Below are 24,767 nucleotides of genomic sequence, written 5' to 3'. Positions count from 1 at the left end.
ACCAAAACAGAAGCCTCCGTCACCTAGTACCGGCGGGTTGGTGGCAATCCGTTTGTATTCCAATCCGTTTCATTCAATTATGAGTATTGGTTTCTGTATTTCTTTATGCATTAAGATCAACGCAGGGTCATCAGGTCAGCGTGTTTATTCACAGTTCTTATCCATATTAAAGTGGAACTCGCGTGAAGTGCTACTCTATGTTCTCCCTGGTTAACCAGCTCCTCTCAGCCAGAGCGGCCCCCTCGTCACAATCCTTAACTACAACATGAACGTGTCTGGTTTTCTCAAATTCCTCAACGCGTCTGTATCAAACTACATATTTCATTGAAGTACATTGACTAATGCAGCCCTGCTTTAAGAATGGTCTTTTATCTATTTGCAGAAAAGTGTGTCCATCTGCTGTAGATTGCAAAGAAGTGTCTGTCACCATGAATACAGGTATGTACTTAACACAGTACACACACACTAATCTTTTAACCTGCTTGCTATTTATGGCTATTTTATGTGAAATGCTGCTGTTTTGTTTTTTTGTCCCCTTTTTATAATTTTTTTGTATTTTATTTTGCTTTTCGACTGAGTACAATGGTCTCGTTTCATTTTGAACCATCTGTATTCCAAGTTGCAGGGACCTCTACTTTTCCTGTATTAGTAACTCTAATCCACACCCCTCAAGTAAATTTTTTGCCACTTAGCGTGACTGAAACTTAACATTTCTCATTATTACAGTAAGCCTGTTGCTGTTAACACCAGGGTCTTTCCCTGATTCATGAAAAACATTTCAAACGCCCTTTCGTGAACTTGGCGGCCGGCCCGAGCTGCAGCGAATATTAAAGTCCAGGACCGGTGATGACAGATCGCAGCCTTTATTTTCACACCACTCTGTCAAGCTGCCAATAATAGCTATTCTCTCTGTAGTAGGACAATTTTTGTTATGGAATGGCTTCTAAGCTTAGATTCCCAAGCTATTTAAAATCTCATTGCGTACAAATGCAACATGCAAATGCTTATAACAAAAATAAATATAAAATACCAAAAACAAGCATTGCCACGATAATGCAGTGTAGGAACCAGTCTTAGAATTACCCATGACTTCCAAAAATGCACACGGATCATAAAAAAAGATCCTTAATACCTTGGAGGGGGAAAATCATTGCTCATTACTGCAATTTGCAAAGCACTTAGCTTAGCTTCCAATTAGAAAATAGTGGAGGATTTGGTAAATGCTGAAATATCTCGCGCCTCGTCTTCCCTCATTTGTTTAATGGATGTGATGCGCTGATGTTTTGATGAAGGTCGTCTAGAAGCGAAGCAGTAGGAATTAGCAGCAGAATTAATTCATTTTTCTTGTTGAATTCTACCGGATCTGATTAAGCTCATATGTGTCCCGTGGTTATGAAAGTAAAGAATTTGCTTCTGTGGTGAAGGACATGAAGCTGTATAATATCAAATGTAAAACGTGAGTTCTCGGAGAATACTTTGTTTTCGGTTATATTCCCTATTTTTTGATTGGATTATCACCGCACCCACTGCAAAGGGCTGTTCTAATGCATGTGCTCTGCCTCTTTTTTTTTTTTTTTTCTCTCCGTTACGTTTTTGTCCTGTGCATATCTGCGTCTGTTTACATGTGTGTCTGTTTAATGCATGCGCATGTGTGCCGCTGCTGCCGCTTCCTCCTCCTTGGTTTTGGCTGGCCTGGCCCGTGCGCTCCCCAGATAGCGGAGGATGTGCTCGCAAATGTGCCGCCTTGTCACTCACTCTCTCCCCCATGAAGAGGGTCCAGAGCTCCCCAAATCTGGCCACAGGTACTAACACTCATCCATAACACGAGTAAACACACAACCTGCACGCAAAGGGTGAATACACAACTAACCAAACAACCAGAAACCATTAATACAGGAGGTAAGTCTCGAGTGCTGTTTTGTTTCAGGCATGTTTCATTAAGTGTGCTGGCAGCGCAGCACACCTACTATAATTGCACATCTTATTGGATTTTGCTGCGCTACGGCTCACAAGGTTTTTAATTCAAATACACACAAAATATATTAATACCACCGTCTGGATCCTGACAGGTGTGCTCTAACTTGGTGGAAGCGTTCGGTACATTTTGAATGCGGCAAAGAAATCCAAATGTCATGGAAACATGTAAATATATTTGGGGAATTATATGTAATTATAATTATTTTATATTTATATAGCACACTTATACAATTTCAATATGAATTGTCTAGTTTTGTAATTATCCCCTTATTATAACCCTTTTCCAGATCCCTATGCTCCGTATGAGCTCATTCTCTCTTGTCTCCAGTTGACCGTGCTCATTTGTCACAGCGCTCTGACGCTGTTCTTTACCTCCGTTATCTCCATCACTCACGTCTCCTTGGATAATCTCGCCGGCGTCCTCCTCTTCCCTCGCTCGGTCACGAGGTCGCGATGGATTTAGACGGCGACCCACCCCCAGCGTGCGATAGTTTGCGCTCCTGTACAAAAATGAGTTGGGACGAGGGCTGGTTAGGAATGGCTCTGTTTTGACAACCACCACCATATGACTCTATTTCGGAAACCTTGAGCTTTCTGTGGTGGTGGAAAAACTGTTAATAGAAGCACATCTGGCTTTCTGTTGGCATTTGCGACGTACTAACCGTTAATGTCGTACACTGTAAGCTCCCTCCAAAGATAGAAGCAGAGTATTTAGAAAGCATGAAGTTGTGAATTACGCAATGAGAATTAACGCCCAGCGATCCACCCAGTTCTGAGGCTTAGACGGTGTTATCTCAGGGCTTTTCTCTCGAGGTGTTCCAATCTGGCTCTGTAGCCGCCTCTTAACCCTAATAAGGGCGCTGGAGCCCCGATCTGCTGGACAGTAATCTTGGTGTTGAGTGACTTCGGGGCTAACAGAGCTGCCGCCGAGGGCTTTTATCCTCCAGCGCTCCTGACATTTCAGCAGCCAGGTGTTCACCAGCACGGGAGGTATCTTGCCGACCTGTGATTTTAAGATATAAGTCAGTGTTTTCACAATTCCAAAATGTGTTACATTTCTTTGAAGGCTTTAAAGGGAATAGTGTCTTTCGTATCACAGTTTATTGCAGTGTAGAGCCTTTTTTGGGGGGGAAATTGTAATTGTGGGATGTTCGGGGCTTGTTTCATACTGTACTGATCGTGTTACCTGCCTTGTACGATTATTGTTTTGCCATGGTTTCCAAGGCAACAGACATAATATTCCGCTCATGTTGTATTTGTTCATTTTCCCTGTCCTCATGTCTTTCTCCATAGTTGGATCAATCATAGCCGGTTCAAAAGTTGATTTTGCCTTTGTCTATTTCTATCCCCAGGGAGTGAATCTCACTCATCAGATTCAGGTAAATGATGTTCTTCTTTTATTCTCTCGCCACCATCAATTTGCTCACATGTGTAATTTCTTGTGTCACAAAATGTCAGGGACTACAGGACTCAACTTCTCTCATAACCATCATCTACGACTCTTTTTATTCCTGTAGCGGTCTTTCTCCACAAGATTTTCTTTTCCTTCCAATGCAGTGTGTGATATAAACCCTGTCGGCTGTGTGTGTGTGTGTGTGTGTGTGTGTGTGTGTAGATGCTTGGCGATCGCGCAGCGTCACCGACGGTTTAAGGAATGGAGACGCATGCAGCTCCTCTCTCGCTGCTAAAGGCTTTCGCAGCGTCAGACCCAACCTGCAGGACAAGAGGTCTCCCACACAGGTAGGATTATCTGTCAGTCCTCTTATTCGAGCTCGTCTTTTTTTTTTTTCTCACACTGTCCAATATATTCTTGGTGTTCACACACACACGCACGCACGCATGCACGCACACACACACAGATCCTGAATCATATCCTGTTGTTTATATGCTTCGACTGTGTTGTCAGAATGGCATTCCATGTTATTTTCTTCCCCCTGCCTTAGCCTGCGAGCTGATGTGTTTATGTCTCTTAAATGACCGCTGAAAGGCTTAATCAAAGGATTCCTTCCTCTTGTGGTGAACAGTGTGTGTGTGTGTGTGTGTGTGTGTGTGTGTGTGTGTGTGTGTGTGTGTGTGTGTGTGTGCGTGTGCGTGTGCGTGTGCGTGCGTGTTGATGAGTCTGTGGTTTGAGAAGGCCGACGTAAGAAATCCATTCCAAAGCAGAGAGTTAAATTCGCCCAGACTCATAAAACTCTACTTATGGTCTCGCGGAAACCACTCTGTATATCATGATATGTGTTTTGAGACAGCCTGACCATGAACCGATTTGTTTGAAGCGTCACGCTGACACTGTTTTTGTTTGTTGTGTGGACTTCTAACGTCTGTCGCATCCTCACCGCCGTGTCAGGCCTCCAATGAGACGCCGTTCCCGCCTCCCAGGAGAGAGAGTCTCCCCTTGGTGCCCACTGGTACTAACCCACCCGCATACAGCTCCCTCGAAGCCCTGGGCGATCAAAAGTTCACCCTCTGTCATACCAGCAAGGCCGCTTGGAACGAGTCCTACACCATGAGCAGCAAATCTTCTAACTCCTACTCCGAGACGAGCACAACCCTTCCGTCTTCCCTGTTTCCACCCGTGCATGAGCCCTGGCAGGTCTATCAGTCCACCATCCAAAACGACGGTAGCGGCCGTAGCTCCACCTCCACGACTAATATTGCCCAGGCCCAGGAGCGCAAGGTGTCCTCCCTCAAGCTGACCCCCATCACCGTCCCAGACCCCCCTGCTCACCTCAACTCCCAACCCGAGCTCCAGACCCAGACTCCACCCCCTCCTCCCCCGCCCCCTCGAAGAACCGCGAGCGTCTCGCAGGCCTCCGCGCAGGCGACCCTGCGCCGGGTCCACGGAGCTCAACCTTCGGAGCTCCAGCCGTCGAGCTCCGCGTGGGAGTTTGAAAAGGTCCCGGCCGAGATGAAGGACACCGCTCCTCCTGCAGTTCCACCGAGACCCTCCCCTGCAGGACTGTTGGTACATAACCGCTCAATATAAACAAGCTCAATATAATTAAACCATGCTCTCCGTATTGTTTGTTCCTCAACAGCACTGTCGTTGCTTTTTTTTTTGATCTTGACAACACCTTCCAACCAACCAACCAAACTAACTGTGATGTTTAATTTGTGGACCTGTGTGTTGGGGGGGGGGGGCAAAAACGTCAATGATACCTCCACTACGTTGATTGAACTAACATACCTTCTTCCATTCAAGGAGAAAATTGATGTTCTGGAGTTATTTACAGCCTTACGATGACCAGCCAATGACACCAATCATCTAGCGGTGATTGGTGTCTTGGTTCACAACAGTGTCACCTCCTGCCTGACTCACCCGGTGCCTGGTACCTCCTCCTGTGCCCGTTGAGCAGAATCACTGAGTGCTCTCTCGTTTGTCCTCCACTTTCCTCTCCACACCAGGGTCCCCTCTCCCCACGTTCCCCCTTTCACTCCCACAGCTCAGAGTCACTCGACTGCCTGTCCGGCCTCATGCCCAAAGCCCTCTCCCCCACCCCGTACATGCCTAGCGGGGGTGGTGGTGGTGTAGCCGGGGCGTTGAGTCCCAGCGCGGTCGGCGGCGGCGGTGCCGGCGTGTCGCCCTCGGCCTCCCCCGCGACGGTGTCGACTCTGAGCCACTACTCCTCGTCCACGGCCGGCCTGCTGGAGGAGCTGCAGATCTGTGGCCTCGACTCGCCCGGCGCCTCGCCCACGCCGTCCCCGACCCTCAGCCACGCCTCCGCCTTCACGCTCACCGCCAGCACCGACGACGCGCTAACCACCCCCGCGGTCTGCACCGCCGTGGCTGCCACCGTCACCTATGTAACTATCCCGACAAACCTAAGCTATAAAGACGGCTCTACACTGAATTCCGAAAAACAAACCGTCGGAACCCGGCCCCCTTCGTGGCCGTCGTAGTACACGTGTCGATTTCACATGTAAAATATGTCGCAGAAAACGGGAGAGCTGGGTCCTCTCCAGAACAACAAGTGCTGTTCTCAGTTGGACATTTACCATTTTCCATGAGAGTTTCGTTTGTTCCTTTTTTAAATACACACAACGCATTTCGCATCATTTAAAAATACTTTTTTTATAGACGTATCTTATTTGTTCGCTAACTTACTTATTTTTACGCCCAGTACCAAAAACAACAGTGAGTTCCGGCCGTACTGTTGGATATGACAAGAGGTGAAAAAAAATTCAGTGGCTGCGGAAATCTCGAAATGGTACTCTCCATAGAAACGCATGGACTTTCAGTGAGTCGTTGTCGTTTGTGGGATTCAGTCTAAAGCCGGCTTTACACGCACCCTGACCCAAACCTCACAGCACCCGCCCGACTGTCACTAGAAAGCAGGAACTGGAACCTTCTAAAAGAGTGATTTTGCCGCTGGTTTCTGACTTCAAACTAATCATCCCGTCGGCTTCAACCCACTTGTTGTGATGCCTTTCATGCTGTTGCGTTTTCCCTTTTGGTGACATAATGTGTTGACCGTCCCTTTCACTGTCTTTTTAATTGTTTCCTTTTATTTAAAATCCCCTTTTCCTCATTTGGGAAAAAACCTTCTGTCTATTGTTGTCGCTTATTCTTCTCCTTCCTGTTGTTTGCCGTAGAACAAATGACCTGCATCACAGAGATGAATGGGAGCGCATTCTTCTGAAAAGCCTTCCATTGGATTTTATATTAACCGTTCGCTTTCCACAGTCCTATTTAAAAAAAAATCCCACTTCATTTTTAACAAGCTCTCCGGGGATGGGAACCTTTCCGTGAACGTGTGACTCACGTCCTTGTTGACCTTCGCTGTTTTAACTCCACTGTAACTTTGTTTTGCAGAGAATGGATCTGCGTCTGTTTCCCTAATTTTACACTGAATTTCAAACTGATTTCCTCATGATCAAATCTGACCCTGTAATCACATCCGACTCCGTGTCTGTTTTTATCCCTGCCGACGTGACGCTGCTTCCTCTCCTCTCTCTTTTAGAAGCAAATAGTTAAACCGCATAACAACTGTATTTTTTATTTTATTTATTCATCATATTGTTTAAAGCTCAGACTTTATATCCACTGTATCCAACAGTCAAAGTTTTCACACCAAATTCTCCCTTTTATAGATTATGTTTGTCGATACTTTTTAACCTTGTTTCCTAATTTGTGTCTCTTTGTCTCTGCGTGTCTCCGGCCGCTCCCAGGGCCAGGTCCTTTCTCAGGCTATGAATGGGAGTAGTGGCCTCCCCCCGCGGCCCCTCTCCCCCGCGGCCTACCCTCCCCCGCCCGTCTCCCTCCACCCGGGGCTGCACCGGCAGAGCAGGAGCTCAGGTGAGACGCCGGGACATTGTTTGCCGTTTGTTTTGTTTCGATGGAGTAGAAACCACGCCCCCACTCCCTGGTTACTGTCGGTACGCAGCACTCCAGCGGCTCCACACACAGAACAGCACCCAAATGCAGTAGCAGCTGCAATTGTAATATTATTTATCATTTGTGGGAATAACTGTATGGAATTGGAATAATGGACGTGGGGACGTACAAAGTTTCCATTTTATTCCATGAATTGCATGAAATGGCTTCGGCACTGGTGTGTTTGTCAATGTATGGCTTTGCATTAACCCCTGAGCGGTTTGCGTCTATTTCTGGGCGATAAATTGGCCTTGTTGCGTATTGTGCCTTTAAGTGGCAGCGCATTGTTGAAGAAATGACCTTAAATCTTCCATGATATGAAGTCATATAAGCGAGCTTGTATTCTTCAATATTGAATTACAGACTTCATAGCCAGATATCTATTCCCCGGGAAAATAAAGATTCGCTATTAACTGGACAATAACAGACGGCATGGTCACACTCTTGTGTCATTTCAACGCGGCCTCTGCCATCGAAATTGCCCAAGCTGAAAACAGTCGGCAGCGGTCACACTCGGCAGGGCGATGCAAAAGGTCTTTGATCAAGTTTTCGTGTGGGCTCCTATTCCCACATGGTTTTAGAACAGGGGAGCGCCCAGCGAGGGTGGCGTGTTCACGTCAACGAGGGCCCGTGTCTGTCAGCCCGACAGCATAGGCAGCACCGGAGCGAATACGTGGGCCCTCCAGATCTTTGCCGATGCGACGCATTCAACTTTTGTATGAGAAAAGCAGACCCTCCCTTCCCATTTCGGGGGAGGTGTCCATGGGTGAGAGCTCGTCCAACTCGCGCGGCGTCCGGGCTGATCTGATCTCAGGGCGTCTTTATCAGGGTCTGAGCCACCGGACGCTCACAGTCGCTCTGAAGCATCGAATGGTCCAAAGCCAAAGGAACTCTCTCTCTCTCTCTCTCTCCTTCTCTCTCGCTCCTCTCTGTCCCTCCCTTCCCCTCCCTCCCTCCCTCCCTGCAGAGGGCAGCGAGTCGGTCGCCAGGGAGACGGCGGTGTCGGGCAGCAGCATCATCGGCGGCGTCGTCCCCATCGCCCACTTCTCGGAAGAGGAGAAGAGGGTGTCGGTGGTCAAGGCCCCGCACTACGAGGGCATCGGCCCCGTGGACGAGTCGGGGATCCCCATCGCCATCCGTACGGTGAGTCCCCCCCCTCCCCTCCTCCCCCACACACACACACACACACACACACACACACACACACACACACACACAGACACACACACACGCGCGCACACACACATACACAGTTCTAGTCTGCGTTCAGGAATGTGGAGAGTGATACACGAGCAGGAGGAGACGAGGAGTCTATTCAGCTCGTCGGCGGCTTTAGACCTCACGTTAAAATGCCCTCTCTCAGTTTCCATCCCTTCTTCACTCTCTATCTCTCTTTTTTTCTCTGCTCGCTCTTTGTCTCCCTTTTGTACTCTAGTTGAAATTAGGACCCAAGTCAATGTGTGTATGTGTTCGTGTGTGTGTGCTTGCGCATAACTTTTATCATGCATTTAGCAATAACAAAGTAATGGATGCAGCCGAGTGGTAGATAGAGAGATTGCTAGATAGATAGATAGATAGATAGATAGATAGATAGATAGATAGATAGATAGATAGATAGATAGATAGATAGATAGATAGATAGATAGATAGATAGATAGATAGATAGATAGATAGATAGATAGATAGATAGATAGATAGATAGATAGATGGATAGAAAAAATAACCTTGCGACAGGGCCGTAAAAGCTGAGAAAGACGTTGGGAGTAAAACAGACTCCAGTGTTGAACGCTTACATTTTTGGGGGCCATCTGGTCGGTAACCATGGTGGGTAAAGTTGTAATGAATTGGTTGTCGTGGTGTCGTGGGCCTGTGCCTGCTCATGCAGACAGCCTCTTCCTCCACCGCCTCTCTATGGAACAGATTAACGCCCCTGTCTCCACACGCACGCACACACACACACACACACACACACACACACACACACACACACGCACACGCTTTTCAGGTTTTTTTGCCGGTTTTAATCACCTTTGAATTTCTCCTCAGACGGTGGACAGGCCCAAGGACTGGTACAAGACCATGTTCAAGCAGATCCACATGGTCCACAAAGCAGGTAAGAGATACAAAGCTTTGTGTGATCAGTTCTTTCTTAAAAAAGCCAATTATCTTAAGGCCTTATCCTGTGTGTGTGTGTGTGTGTGTGTGTGTGTGTGTGTGTGTGTGTGTGTGTGTGTGTGTGTGTGTGTGTGTGTGTGTGTGTGTGTGTGTGTGTGTGTGTGCGCTCCTGTCAGTTCTCGTTAGAGAAAAAAAACAACACGAGTGCCAGGACTCATTAGGCCGGAGAGTGGGCGAGCGAGGCAGATAGAGTGAGAGGGCGGGTGAGAGAGAGGCCGTGTGTGTGTGTGTAATGTACAGTGGGATGCACTGGCAATGCTGCTCTGTTCTTTCGGGGTTTTTTGCTAAATCAAATCAATCAATACAAGGCTTGTTTGTTCTAAACCGCTCAGGCTTGTTTGTGTTTTGTTTTTTATGACAAACAAATACACAAATACACACACATACACACACACACACACACACACACACACACACACACACACACACATGCTATCAACGGTCTACAGGTCTGAGTTTTCCAATGAAAGTCTTTCATTGGATATTTAAGAGTTTCTTTCTATGAGTTTCCCTGACAGGTGGAATATTTCTGCTGTGTTTGGGGGGAAAGGAGTTAAGGAGAAGATCCTCAACAGATCTTACTTAGCTCTCTGTGTGTGTGTGTGTGTGTGTGTGTGTGTGTGTGTGTGTGTGCGTGCGTGCGTGCGTGCGTGCGTGCGTGTGTGCGTGTGTGGGTGAATTATACTAATTCTCTGTCCCTTTTGTTTCTAGATGACGACTACACTGACACGTACAATGCAACGTACGCGGTGGTGCACAATGGTGAGACTTGATGTTCTATCGCCAGCTCTGATTATGTTGTTATGCTTTGCTTTTGTCTGTTTTCTAATGGAATTTCTGGTCACATGATAAATATTTATTAACTCATATTTATATTTTTATTAATACCTTAAAAAACACTAAACAATACTTTTTTGTTTTATTTAGTTCAGTATTTTAATGGTTGTTTTTTATTTTTTTGTTATTGCCATTTTTTTGTTGATTATTGTTTATTTTAGGATTTTTCTTCTTTTTTGGGGGGGGGGGTAATTTTTGCCAAATCTTTAGGTTCATTTATTTTCTGTAATTTTATCCCATTTCATTTATTACATTACATTATTTTTATAATTGATATCTCACTTTAGAACAAACTTCTTAATTTCTCTATTTATTAAAAATTTTCTTGGCACTTCACTTGGCACTCATGCCGGGCGAGGCGTCTGGTCGGCTGCGGTGGGGCGGGCCTCCCCCCTTGTGCGGGGCGTGGGTGGGCGTGGGGGTCCTGCCGGCCCGCCCATGGGGCGGGTGGCTCGGGCGGGGTGTCGGTCTGTCACCGTGGGGCCGTGATGCGGGCCCGTGGTCCGTGCCTTGCGCCCGTGGCCCGGGGTCTGTGCCGGCGGCTGCTTCTTGTGCCTGCGCTCGAGGGTGCAGGGTCTCCTCGTGCTCCCTGGGACTTGGTCATGCTCCTCGGACTGGGCGTGGGAGTTGCTCCACAGCCCTCTGGCTTCGCTGGGGGCTCTGGGGTCTTCTGTGGCCGCAGGTCGGGGTACCTGGGGATCTCCTGCAGCCGAGTGTTGTCCGCAGGGCTGTGGAGTTCGGGGGGGCTTCAGGGCCCCTTGCGCTGCTTGGAGGCGTCGCGACATAATACTGACCATCTACACCAGTACCAATGGGGATAAGTCATGTACACTCACCGGTGGACATCTTACACACACACACACGCACGCATGCACGCACACCTGCTTGGAGTTCACCCCAACAACCTGGGGTGCTTTCCTCTCCTTTCCTCCCTCCTTTGCTGCCATAATTATGACAGGAAGAGGCCACGTGACCAGTTGTAGTTCCAGTTTTCCTGGACCTAATTCAGTTTTTCAATACATGTTGTTGTCCAATGTTCATGTTTTTGTGTAAATGTTGTTTGTTTCTATGTTTATTTGTCTCACCGTGGTGATTCTCCCCCTCTTGGAGTAGTGATCAGTTGTTTATAGACCCAAACATGATAAATAGTTCTCCAAAGACGGGGGTTGGTGGTGGCTCTCCACAACCAAAACTGTGCTCTTGTCATTCTACAGAGCATCCACTTGACAGTTCTGTTCTGGATGATTTAAGAATTAATAAAGAGCTGCATTGCAGGTTGAGAACTTGAACTCCACTTGCAGGCTAACTCTGTCCTGAATGCAATGGCATACAAATACTCTGTGTTGTATGCCCAGCATGCTGACAGCACAGGTAAAAAAAAAAAAAAAAAAAAATGTCATCCTTGAGTTAAATTTTAATACCAATGTCCTTTTAAAATGTCCCTGCCCATATATGGGTGTAAAATAAAATCCTGCATTTCCATTTCTCTCTCTCTCGCTTCCTCTTCCTCTCTCTCTCTCTGTCTGTCTTTACACATCCCAGATGCGTACAAAGTGTCCTCCAACCCCACCATGGCTCACCCCGCCCCCAGGACGCACACCTACCGGCCCCTGGCCAAGAGCCCGTCGGACAACGGAGCGAGCCCGGGGCCTCGGGAGCCCTCGCCCTCCCCTCTGCCTCCCCCACCTCCCCCCATGCCCTCCCTGCTCCAGCTGAGGACCCGCGACAGCGACCGAGAGAAAGACACGCTGGACATGTAAGACGTTGTTATTGTTCGGACTTTTTATTATTTTCATGCTCCTTGGCACTTTTCGGGCTAAAAGTGTCTGGAACAGGATGACCGCTGCAGCTATGGACACGGTTGATGTGTCGTTATAGCCGGGACGCCTCAGACATTGTTCAAGTTTCATCCATATCGATCTACATACGGAGCAGGAATTTGTAAAAGAAAACGAAGAAACTTGACTGGAAGTAGCCGAACATTCGTGCATTGCTGACAGGCCAAGGTTAAAATTCGGGTGGTGGAGAGAGATGAGCTTTTGGAGTAAGACGCTTTGTGGCATCATCATCCAATTGACTACATATCTACAGGTTGTGGCTACAAATCTGCATTTGTAGTTCGCACTGTGCGAGCTACATGGTGTGGACTCCATCGCTCTGCAGTGGTTGCAAACCGCTTGCGTGTGTGTGTGGTGTGTGTGTATTGTCTTAACCTCTTGAAGTTGGTGGCGTGTTAAGGTTGATATTTTATTCTTTTGCCCTTTTTGTAAATATAAACACAGTCGCATGTAACCCGGTGCCGTGTACCTCCCGCAATCGAGCCAGTCGTAACACACAAACTGGATGAGTCCAAAACAGTCGTAAACATATTCCCTGTTTGTGTACTCACACATGGCGTTCATTTGCAGCTCCAGAGCAACTAGTGTCTGTTTTATTTTAGTCCCAAATGTTTAAAAAGTTGATGGAATGTCTCTGATCATGCAGTGTTTAATCCGTTTGAATGGAGCCGTGTTGTTGGCAACTTCCACACGAAGTGATTTCCTTCCACAGAGACACCGTGAGGCAGGACTCTGTGGACTACGAGTAGTAAACAACCACCTTCTCATTTTTAGGATATAACATGCAACAAGTGTATCCTTGTATTAGAAATCCTGCGGGTCACCAGGACTCACCGTGTAATTATGTGAGGCGATGCTGCCTTCAGTGGAAACCCGGAAAGTTTTACTCGTTTTGCTGACGTAATGCTGATGTAAAGAGGAGCGACAGCACAAACTGCTATGTTCTATGGGAACTCTAAAATGTGTAATTGGTGTCAATAATGGACCCCATGTATTGCTGCCTGCAGCTATATTTATTATGATGATGATGATGATTATTATTATTATTATTGTTACTGTTATTGTTGTTATTGATGTTGTTGTTGTTATTATTATTCAAAAGCCAGATAAAAAAAAGTGTTTTTTGAGCCCTATGCTTCACTGAATATCATAATTCAGAATCTGTTTATTTGGCCAAGTACACATTCATATACAATGAATGTATGAATGTATGAATGGATTATAGTTGATATTATGGTGAGGATTGGTGCAATGCTGTACAGACAATTAGCATGAAACATGCTAAACAGTCTGAAGAAAACAAAAAGGTACAAGGTGGAGTGTATACTTTGGAATTCCTTTCTCAGTTCGTCCTTAAAAGCACCATGAATTAAATGTGCTGCATGTCCTTTAGAAAATCGATAGTCATTTAAATAACGTTAATTTTAATTATTGTCATTGTTGTTGTTTGCACAAGGAATCAGTGGGGCCCGCCCGACAGAAAGGTCGACACGCGGAAGTATCGCGCCGAGCCCAAGAGTATTTTTGAATACGAACCCGGGAAGTCCTCCATCCTGGAGCAGGAAAGACCCGTGAGTATTTTAAACACCACTGCGCTCGTTAGAGACAAGCAGGGTGAAATATGCCATTACAACTCTGTTAAATACCTCATCATTCATAGCTGCATTGCTGCCACCGTGCTCCCACTGCAGACTGCTGTTACCTGGAGTCTGTCCACTGGCATTAAGCTGCAGAACAATTTAGTTTCTTGTGATAACGAGTTGAGTTTCAAGTTCTTCAGAAGTTTTTAGAAAGAATATTATCACATTATTATTATGATTCTCTGCTGCAGCAAAATTTCTTAGAGGGTCCATGAAGCGATATTAGACATATATTATTTACTAATAACTTTCACTAAACACTAGTTTCGCAGATGGGGTTTAATCTAAATCAGGGTTTAAATAATCCTACTTAAATTAATCCATAAATTAAAAATGCTTTTCTGAGGCGTTGCTTAACTTAAGATGAATTAGTTCTGCTAAGTCCGAGACAAAGGTCATGAAGGACTAGACAGCTCCTTCTGTCTGGTCTCGGTGCTGGTGTTAGTCCAGATCAACCTGGTCCACCTGGAGGCCACGCCCATTCATCCCAAGGTAAAATTCAGCTCTAATCTTCCTTTAAACCAAGGCTAGGACAAGCCGGAGACTATTTCAAAGCGTGACTGAGAAAAGTCGTTTGAGATTAAGTCCAGATTAAAAGTGTGATTTATTCTAAAATTAGGCCTAGTCTGAGTCCGATAAAGCGCCCTTGTATAATACAGATTCTGTCCCATGACCTTAGTAACTGTCCTGAATGCTCCTTTTTAGGTTCCTGTCTTGCCAAAAGGTTATATGAGTTGAGAGTTGAGATGCCAAGCCCAAATATCAGATGCAGGGCTGAGCCTCTAGTTGCCGCGGTGATGTCCTTTAAGTCTGTTGTGTACAGCACACCCCCAAAAAAAACCCAAAGACAACGGCCAAAGTCCTTGTAAATAGACAGCCTACTACAACCATGTATTTCACATGGAAATTTAACTCGTTCATTTTTTATTTTATTTATTTCGACACAGACTTATGGGACTTGAGCCTCATAATCCGAGAAAATATCCTTTCAATTTGGATGGTAAATGGAAAATACACCTCATTTAACTTATTCTAATTCACCGTTTTTATTCGCCATATAATTGTGTGTGTGTACCCTGCGAGCAGGGTATTTATTGCCGCCGCTCTGTCTTTGGCAGGTCAGGTGTAATGGTGCAGTCTTTTCCCATGTCTTCCACACTATAATACTAATGCTTTGCCGTGGACAGACGCCACCGTGGGCCACTGAGTCACAAAAGGAGTCACTGCACGTTAGGATGTTAAAAGTCATTGCAAGTGACAGTTGCCCCAATGGCTCCAGCGCAGTGCAGTGCAGTCTGGTGGAGAACGACTGGAAACTAGTTTTTTTAGACGGCAGAGTAAAGATATTCAAATCTGTTAGCATTTATAATATCGCAATTGTGTTTCTTTCAGCACTGTTTCATTTTCATGGAACGTAAAGTAAGAAAATGTCGGACCCCCATTTCTGCCTCAATTAACCAAATTAGAAACCGATGGATTGAGTCCAAATGTTTCCTCCCGCCGTCACTATCGGGCGGAAAAAAAAAAGCGAGGAGGATGCAACTCGGCGTTCTGAGTCTTAATTGGGGCGTCGTGACTCTGAGTGTTAAATCATTCCGATTTCGACGGATGGACAGAGTCTGCAGTAATAACTGAAGTCGATCTTTTACCACAGTAAAAAAAAAAAAGGGTATTTGATTCCCGTTAATGAATATATATAACGTCTATGTCGTAGTGGGGAGTGGTTTTGGCGTCATCGGCAGGTGGGGAGAGCCAGCACTGGCAACCGGCAGGGGACCCAGCTGCGGGAGAGGAGGAGGTAATTACCAGAGTCAGCAGCTGCGTCCCCTGCCCGATGCCAGCGCTGGCTCTCCCCACCTGCCGATGACGCCAAAACCACTCCCCAGCGCCGCAGCGTATTTATAGAATTTCTATATTTGTATAGAAATCCATGAGCGCCCCACAACGTTTCACTAACTCGGAATTTAGAGTATTATGTAGTCGTAACAGCTGTTAGTAATAGCAAAAATGTTGTCTGCATTCCTGCTTCCATTCCCATGATTCGGGTGTAAAATCTTCCTTCCTGCTCCATCCTTTGTCCCTCTGCCCAGTTCTAATCATCAAGTCGATCTCTCTCTCTCTCTCTCTCTCTCTCTCTCTCTCTCTCTCTCTCTCTCTCTCTACCTCCATTTTCCACCACCCTTTGCTTCCTCTCTCCATCGCTGTCGGGCTCTGCTCCAGACCTATGATGACATAGATCTAGAGAACGAGCCTTGGTATAAGTTCTTTTCCGAGCTGGAGTTTGGGCGGCCGGTAAGTCGGGGTTTAGCCGATTCCCTCCCAAACACAACCCAACCCTGGGCATACCCCGTAGAGCGTACGCTTCCTCTTTGTTCCACCCGGGCGTGATTTTTGGTTTTTGTTTGATGTGTGTGTGTGTGTGTGTGAGTGTGTGTGCTTGTGGATGTGTGCTTGTGTGTGTGTGTGTGTGTGTGTGTGTGTGTGTGTTTGCACTGGTAGAAGGGGGCAGGGCTAGTTGCCTGGGCATGCCATGCTGTTTGGTGCTATGTGATTCCCTCCCCTCACGGCCTGGTCAGGATCTGCGTCGTCCGGTGCGGCAGCGAGCCAGCGACAGGACGTTCAAACACTCCTTTTCTTTTTTTTTTTTACAGTTTCACTATTTAGTATCGTATCCAGGCAATGGTCTGAAGACTGCTCATAAAACACTGGGGTGGGGGGAGTTCGCAGTTGGGGTTTTAATCTAAATCAGGACTAAAATCATCCTACTGGGATGAATCCAGAATTCCTTTCTGAGACTTGCTTAATTTAAGATGAATTAGTTCTACTAAGTCAGAGACTAAGCTCACGGAGGACTAAACTCCGGACAATATGTTTTCTGGCCAGGTTTAAATTTAGATCAGCTCTAATCTTCCTTCTGGAAATCAGATTTTTTTCAAACCAAGACGAGGGCAAGCCTAGAGACTATCTTAACCCATGACCGAGAAATGGTTGACTGATATTTACGATTTTTTCCGGTTAGTTCAACATAATATTTGTCTGTAATTGTGTCCTAATTGGTCCCGCTAGAGCGGTGGTTCTCAACATGGGGTCCTGCCCACCCCGCCCCGTCCGTCTCATAATGTCCTATCAGTGCCTGTATCAAAGACCCACACAACACATTTTTGAAGTTTGATTATGTTGTTAGTCTGAGCGCTCAAACCCCACAGTATTACAGGACGACAACTACAGTTTGGTGGCCAAGAGTTTTGGGCAGTCACAGTATGAGCTCCGGGAATCCCTCCAGGGATCCTTCTAGAGGTTCCAGAGGGTCCCAAGCCAAATGACTAATAACTGAACTTCAACATTATTTAATTTACAAGCCTCATTTGAGAATATATAAAGACGATTTTTTTTGATCCTGGTTCCGCTGTTATATCTCTATAACTATAGTATGGACAGGTCTGGAAGTTTGGACTAAATCATATCTAACTACAAAAATCTTCCCAGATTGGGGTCCCAGAGAAATCGTATCAAATGGAGTCCGTGGCCTGATCCTTCATGTGGAAAAGGTCGAGAGTAGCCTGAACGACAGCTTCTAGCGCCCCCCTCTGGATCCTTACGGTCACAGCCTCTTCTGGCTCCATGTCGGAGGTTTTTGCCTCCAGCCACAGCCTTTGGATCAGATTACTTCCCTCCTCCATTGATTGATTAAACAAGTGTCTCAGGGCCGGAGCCTGATACCGGCAGACATCTCGCGTCGGCTTATTTAGAATATTCCGATGGAAATGCCGGAGCTTTGACGACTCCATCACGTTTTATTTTAGTGTCGGGAGCTCTACCTGCAGTGAATGAGCCCTCAGGATTTTCTTTCCACACCCATGCCCGGTCCAACTAGGTCAGAACCTCCTAGAATAGTTCTGTATGTGACGTGTGTCTCCTAGACACGAAAACAAAAACAACCCAAAAAAACAAATTTAACCTCTGCTTCATTGCACTCTGCTTCCTGCTCACTGTTTGCTCTAAAACTCTGCATGCTTGTGTCAGTGTGTGTGTGTTTAAACTTTGTGTGTGTGTGTGTGTGTGTGTGTGTGTGTGTGGGTGTGTGTGTGTGTGTGCGCGCGCGCGTGTGCGTGTCTGCTCGTGAGAATCCTAAATTTGCGTGCTAGTCGGTCTCTGGTTCAGTTTTCTCTAACTGGTGTCACATGTTTCTTGTTTTTTTGTTTTGTTTTGTTTTTTGGGTTTCTCCCCGTGGCGTCACCACCGCTCCTCCTCCTCCACCTCATCTTCACCTTCCTCCTTTCCTCCTCCTCCTCCTCCTCCTCCTCCTCCTCCTCCTTTACACCTCCTGCTCACTGCCGCCGCTTGGGGCTCAAGCCTCCTAAAAAAAGGCTGGATTATAATCCAGACGTCTCCGCTCGCCAGCACATGGAGGTAATCATACTCAGTTTGATGCTCCCGTAGCATTGAGTTTGTTTTTTATTTTTTTAATTGTTTTTTTTTCGATTTGCTAACCCCAGCCAGAATATTCCAGTATCCTTGCAACAGAAAAGAGTTACCTTAAAATCACTTTTTTAAGCAAAATGCAATTTAGCATTATAAGCATTTTTCATGTGATCTCATTTCAGCCCCATGCCAGCCATGTGACATGTGACATTTTAACATTATACTGTTTTATGTGATCTGGAGACATTTTGGTTACTGCAATTAAATGTATTTTACTTATTTCTTCATTGTGTATAATATTCAGTGTAAAAATTATTATTTAAACTGTGCAAAGATTATGAGATTAATAGATGGACAGATAGATAGATAGATAGATAGATAGATAGATAGATAGATAGATAGATAGATAGATAGATAGATAGATAGATAGATAGATAGATAGATAGATAGATAGATAGATACTTTATCCATCCCTGGAGGGAAATTTCAGTGTTACAGTAACTCACATCAAAATAATAGACAATAATTATGAATTAATTAGAGTAAAATAGATAAAAATGGCGATAAAACTAAATTGTTGTTAAGGTGTATTGGATATTGCCATTTTCTTTTATATTTTATTTCTATCTATTTTCTTGGTTAATTAACCTTAAAAAAAGAACAAAATGGCAATGTGCAATAATCCAAAAAAGAAATCAATTACCTCTGTATCAACAATTCACACTCTGTGAAAAATAGGGAATTGAGCATGTTTGCATACATTTTTACAAAATAAATTCTCATTGAAATCACTTATTGTTATTTTTTTTCTGTTTTATTATCTCAATGTCATTATCAACAGCTGACCAAATTCTACAATCTGGCACATAATAACTTGATATATACAAAAATCTAAAATAAAGCAATGATAAACACGAGAAAATAGTAAAAAATAGCACAGTGGTGAACGCAGCCACTGTGCAGCCACGCCACCCAGACCCAGATCCGCTGAATCCACGCCGGGTTTTGCGGGGAAACAGCTGAACAGCTCAGCTCCCGGCGTGCTCTGCTGCTCCGGTGCACCGGGGCTCCTCCACAGCGTCCCTCGCAGGAGGCCGTGAGGAGGGGAAAAGCTCAGCTGAAGAAAACAAAACAAAACGTGCTCTCTGGCGTCCTCCGCGTGGAACCCTCCGGTCAACACTGACGTCGCACCTGGAGCCGCCGGAGGCTTCTCGGGGCTCGCCTCCACTCTTTGTTCCCGTCGGCCTCACACTCCTCTCCTCTCCTGTCTTCTCCTCTCTTCTCTTTTGTCGTCTTCCCTCTTTTCCTTCCAGACGTCCCTGTACATCGCTCCCGCCGACAAGACCCCCGAGAGGCCCGCGAGGTGAGCTCCATTTTGCTTTTATCCACATACCCACATAGGTAAACATACACTCCCTCTCTCTCTCTCTCTCTATCCCTCTCTCTCTCTTTCTTTCTCTCTCTCTCTCTCTCTGCCTTGTGGTTCTGCGCAGCATGGCGTCCCTTCGCCCACTCTCTCCTCCTCCTCCTCCAAATCTGCAGATATTCTCGGTGTCTGGGTTCCTGTGTTTATTTGTGAGCCGCTGTAGTTGCCTTCCATCCCCCTCTCCTCTCTCTCTCTCTCTCTCTCTCTCTCTCTCTCTCTCTCTCGCCCCTCTCCCTCGTGCTGACTCGGTCTGAGCCTGAATAAATTAACCCTATTGATGGCGTCCTTCACCTCCTCCTGTCCTCCCTTTGTCCCTCCCCTCCTCCCACTGAAAGCTGAGCCCCGTTGGGTGTGAATGGCGAGGCAGGAGACGGGGTGAGAGGCAGAGGTGTCCGAGTCATGGAAGTGAGGTTGAATTGACTGTGCTAATTTTTCACTGAAGGCAGGAAGACAGATATTTAAGCGACAATATATGTCACGCACAGGGGCTCCGTGGGATTAAACTTTAATAAGGAGACATGAATGAATAATGGACACTGACCAAAGGTTGGTCTTCGGGACCGTGCGTCCGACAGGCTTTTACGATAACTTGCATGCCTTGCTCCTTATCACAGTGACAGGCCCACGCGCAAAGAATGGTTTGGTTTCACCCCCAAACGCAAAAGGAAAACCTTTACAACGAACCCCCTGTCCAGGATGACACAGCAAGCATCGGTGTCACGTGGGCAGATGTATTTGTGACAATAACAACAGCAACGGAGGTGAAAAAGCAATAACTCCCAAGTTATTTTTTAATTCAAAATACCTTTTTTTTTTTTATCCCTCATATCATCTCATTCATACACGTCAAGAGAGAAGTAGGTTAAAAGGCTGACCTCACATAGTAAATACAAATGAATATGTGTCATCCTTATAGCTCCTTACATTTACTATTTACTCATCTTTTGGCTTTCGGAATCAAGCCAAGCCTCCTCTCCCTGTGTGTTTTGGGTGTTTTGGTTAGTGGCTATTCTGAAACTCATGGAGGACGTGCACTAGCGTGTGTAACGGCACATCCTGAGTCTCCCTTTGCAAGGGATCTCCGCGAGCCAAGATTAACGATTCCACCCTTTTGACTTAGAGATGCAAACCAATAAATACATGAACATTTCACCTTTCAACAGGATAGTGTCCGCCCCAAAGGACGACAATACTGCGTAGACAATATTATGTATTTGTTAATTCCATTTGAAAAGGAGGAAGTGCCGTTGCTTTAATTTGGAATGGACACAAAATATGGCAAAATGAAGTAACTTTGACAAAAATACAGTATGTTGTCAGTGGAACCAGGAGATCATTTCAAGGTTTCTCAACAAAATCGTTCGACTTTTTCCAAAATCCAAAAAGGGAGACTAAATGGAGAATAAAAAATCGAAAGCAGTGAGCTGTCGTCAAGAAAATGGTGAGAGGTAAAATGTGTGTGCCGCCAGTTCTGTCCTTTCACCAACATTGATGATCTAATCCACGCGCTATTATTGAGCCAAGGACCCAAGGATGTCATATTTACCACCTTCATTGGACATTTTACAGCTCAGTAATTGTTCCTCTGGGCTCCTGCCTGCCCCGCAGTGCCGCCAGCGACTACAGGAAGAGGAGGAAGTCGGAGCCGTCGGGCTCCCAGGGCGGCGCCCCGTCCGACCTGAGGAGAGCCGCCACCTCGCCCAAACATCTAGACGCGCACCGAACTGGCGCCTTGAAGAAACCAGCCGTGCACTCCTCTCCGTCCTCGCCCTCCAGAGCCAAAGGTACAGGAACGGTCAAACATTTGTTCATGAAGATCTAACTGCGTTTCTCAGCCGCTTTCGTACTTAAAAGTAGACGTAGTTAAAAGTAGACGCAGTTAAAAGTAATGCTTCATAATTTGGACGGCAAAGAACTTTGATTAAAAAGTTACAAATGCAAATGTTTGTTGTGGTATTGCGTTGGTGTTTTTACATTCTGATGTTTCGTGGCACGGGTAATTAACCAAGAATACCTAACTACGCGTTCCTTATCCCAACTCCCAAGTGTTTCTCACCTTTCTCATCTTGGCGTCTCTCTGCTCTCTTGACGTCTTTCACTTTTTCCTCCAGTTGCGTTCCTTTAATCCTCTCTCCTCCCTCTTCTCTTTCACCACGCTGCTCTGTTGGACGGCTGAAAGGTGGGGACACATGCGACATGTACTCACCCCGCTTGACCTCCCCAGGTCCATATCTTCCCCCCTGTCTTGCCCCGCTGCCCTCTGAGCAAAGCGACGCCCATGAGCAAGGCGACGGGAGCCAGGGGGGCAGCTCCTCCTCCAGGGCCTCCCTCTGTTTTAGGAGCGCGGAGGAGGCGTCGCCCGCCGTTGGCAAGCTCCGCTCCCGCAGCTGCGATGACCTGCTGAGCGATGGACGTTCCGGCTCTTGCCGGCGCAACGGCACGCGCTCGGAAAGCGCCGGGTCGCTGGTTTGCGACGCCACGCCCTCGGGTACAACGGGCTCTGCCTCCTCCTCCGCCTGCTCCCTGCCCCGCCCCCACCGCAGGCGTGCGCACGACTCCCCGGGCTTCCTGCAGCTCTACCGCAAGATGCACCACATCGACCGCACGCAGCTCATCCCGTCCGAGGTGATCCGCTCGGTGCGGGCGCGCATCCTGGAGCTGGAGCGCCAGCCGCACCTGCACCGCCACCGCTTCGCCCCGTGGGTGCCCCCTTGGGGCGGGGAAGTGCCGCACGATGTGGTGCCGTCGCGCATCTCAGAGTACGAGCGTCTCATTCAAAAGTCCAAATCCATGCCCAACCTGGGCGACAGCGAAGTGCCGTCGGGCGCCAACACGCCGGGGGGGTCGTCGTCCCTGGCCAGCAGCGGCGGTGGAGCCACGCCCAGTTTCCCAAAACGTCGCTTCTCCATTGAGTCCCTGCTGGAGGAGGATAACAACGGCAACAATGGAGCGGCACCGCCAGCCATGGACCACTTGCACAGGGTCCGCAGTCCACCGGAAGGCCAGCCTCCCTGCGAACCAAACCACGTGCCGTCCTTCCCCACCGCTCGCGCTCTGCCCCCGGAACGGAGAGCCGACCCCGAGTACTCGGACAGCGAGCAAGACAACGCCGCCTCAGACCTCAGCGACTTCATCCAGGTGGAAGGATCCTCCTTCTGCAGCGAGAGCGACTTCGACCACTGCTCACTGACCTCCTCCGAGAGCCTGTACGGCTCCTCCACGCTGCACAACCTTCGCCACCACCACAAACACCACCCTGGGCACCAGAGCCTGGGCCAGAGCCAGGGCTACCAGCACCGCCACCTGATCAGCTCCTGCAAAGGCCGCTGCCCAGCCTCCTACACCCGCTTCACCACCATGCTGCGCCACGAGAGAGAGCGAGCGCGTCTGGACCGCCAGAGGCCTCCGCAGCCGAACCAGAACCACTCCCAGAGCTCCCAATCCCAGCAAGCCATGTCCAAGCTGGCCTTCCTGGTCAGCCCAGTGCCTTTCCGCAGGAAAAAGGGCTCGCCGCCGTCCGCTAGAAGGAGCGGTGGTGGTGGTGGCGGAGGTCGGGGAAGCAGACCCAAATCCAAAGAGGCCATTTACGAAGCTCTAGACGCCGCCTTGAGGGACATTTACGAGCACATCCAGGCAGAGCGAGGACACAGAGGCTACAGAGCGCCGGACGAGAGCATCCTGCGCAGGATCCTGGCAGAGCTGCTGCCCGACGTGCCTGAAAGGAGCTCCTCCCTGCGGGGGAGGGTGGGGTGTCGGCCCGGGGGAAGCTACTCCGCCCACGCCTGCCCGGACGAGAGCCCCACGGGGTACGCTTCGCGCGGACGGAATAAAACCACGCCGCGGCTACAGTCGCCAATCAGTGCCTGCTACGGGCACCACTCAGACACCTCAAATAATAATGATTATGGAGAGGAGCAGGGAAATGGAAACGGAAACTCTGTCTGCTACTCAGGTGGACCATACTTACTATTTACGCCTTTTTATTTGCACATATTCACAGAACATCTAGACACACGCACACACACACAGACACACACACACACTTAAATACGCATCCATGCAGATGGTCATTATTGTGTACTCAGTGTTGCCTGTTCCCTCCATGTGCAACATCCGACATAAGTGTAGACCAGTTTGTTTTTTTTCATATGCATGAGTACATTTTTGGAATTTCACTTTTTTATGTTTTTTACTTTTTCAGCAGTTCTACATCACCCGGAGACATGAAATTATTCCCCTGTCGTTTTTTTTGTCACTTCTTTTCCTTCCATTTTGTTTCAGTTGTGATTTTGTAAATGTTTTAAGACTTTTGGAATGCGTCCCACTTGTTGAATTGTATCTTTCAGTCATGTATATGGACAGCTGCATGTGTTTCCATGTCATTCTGTGCCAAAATCCAAACCTCACGTTTTATTTATGAAATGAAATGAATTCTATTATTTTTACCCTCAGCTTTCAGTCCCTGTCCTTCCTGTTGGAATGGCGTCATCACCCTTCCATTCAGCAATCAACTTCCGGCCCAAAACTGATTGTTGTGCTCATTAGGGCTGGGTGATCAATTGATTTGTCATAGAATTAAGACATTGCCATATCGTGATGTGCAAATTTCAAGTATTAATTTTTTTGTTAATTATTTTTTAATATTTAATTTTTTATTTTAAATTAAAAAAACATTTGAAATGTGATTTAAAATCTCCCCTGATTAAAAGGTTTGACATATTTGAGGGAGTTTTATTTTGGAAAAACTATCCTTTTGCTCTGATATCTTACATTACATTACCATATAGTACCTCATTAGTTTTGTACATGGATAGTGTGCTATAAATCAAAATCTTATGAAATACCTTATTATTACACATGATATGATGCATTGTCCTGTGTCACCCAGCCCTAGAGTTCAGTCATAACCCAGCTCACGCTCACTCAGGTTCCCTCTCTGATGGAGTTAATTTCTCTCCCAGACCAGGATGTCTCCAGAGGCTACTCCACCGTGGACGGACGCCACACGCCCCAGAACAGAAGATCCACACCTGACAGAGAGGTACAGACAGACACTTTAACACTCACCAGTATACTAG

At 47.0% G+C, this 24,767-nt stretch overlaps 1 protein-coding gene across 1 annotated transcript in view; it reads left to right on the top strand.

Moving 5' to 3' along the window:
* Window positions 1-428: 428 nt before the first annotated feature.
* The window catches only part of sorbs2a (sorbin and SH3 domain containing 2a), a gene marked incomplete at its 5' end in the record, with an annotated part of 34,290 nt that continues 9,951 nt past the window's right edge, over window positions 429-24,767 (top strand). The window contains 18 exons of the mRNA XM_079999455.1: window positions 429-438; window positions 1,713-1,802; window positions 3,330-3,356; window positions 3,593-3,717; window positions 4,325-4,942; window positions 5,383-5,781; window positions 7,147-7,273; window positions 8,319-8,494; window positions 9,398-9,464; window positions 10,238-10,288; window positions 11,906-12,119; window positions 13,658-13,772; window positions 16,062-16,133; window positions 18,195-18,251; window positions 19,577-19,626; window positions 21,298-21,473; window positions 21,914-23,641; window positions 24,651-24,730. Coding sequence (XP_079855581.1) covers window positions 429-438; window positions 1,713-1,802; window positions 3,330-3,356; window positions 3,593-3,717; window positions 4,325-4,942; window positions 5,383-5,781; window positions 7,147-7,273; window positions 8,319-8,494; window positions 9,398-9,464; window positions 10,238-10,288; window positions 11,906-12,119; window positions 13,658-13,772; window positions 16,062-16,133; window positions 18,195-18,251; window positions 19,577-19,626; window positions 21,298-21,473; window positions 21,914-23,641; window positions 24,651-24,730 — 4,182 coding nt within the window. The remainder of the gene's footprint in view (window positions 439-1,712; window positions 1,803-3,329; window positions 3,357-3,592; window positions 3,718-4,324; window positions 4,943-5,382; window positions 5,782-7,146; window positions 7,274-8,318; window positions 8,495-9,397; window positions 9,465-10,237; window positions 10,289-11,905; window positions 12,120-13,657; window positions 13,773-16,061; window positions 16,134-18,194; window positions 18,252-19,576; window positions 19,627-21,297; window positions 21,474-21,913; window positions 23,642-24,650; window positions 24,731-24,767) is intronic.

The sequence above is a fragment of the Zeus faber genome (genome assembly GCF_960531495.2).
Source record: "Zeus faber genome assembly, chromosome: 4".
In the NCBI taxonomy this organism is placed as follows: domain Eukaryota; kingdom Metazoa; phylum Chordata; class Actinopteri; order Zeiformes; family Zeidae; genus Zeus; species Zeus faber.
The sequence above is the reverse complement of the archived record's forward strand: the minus strand, read 5'-3'. Positions and strand labels throughout refer to the sequence as shown.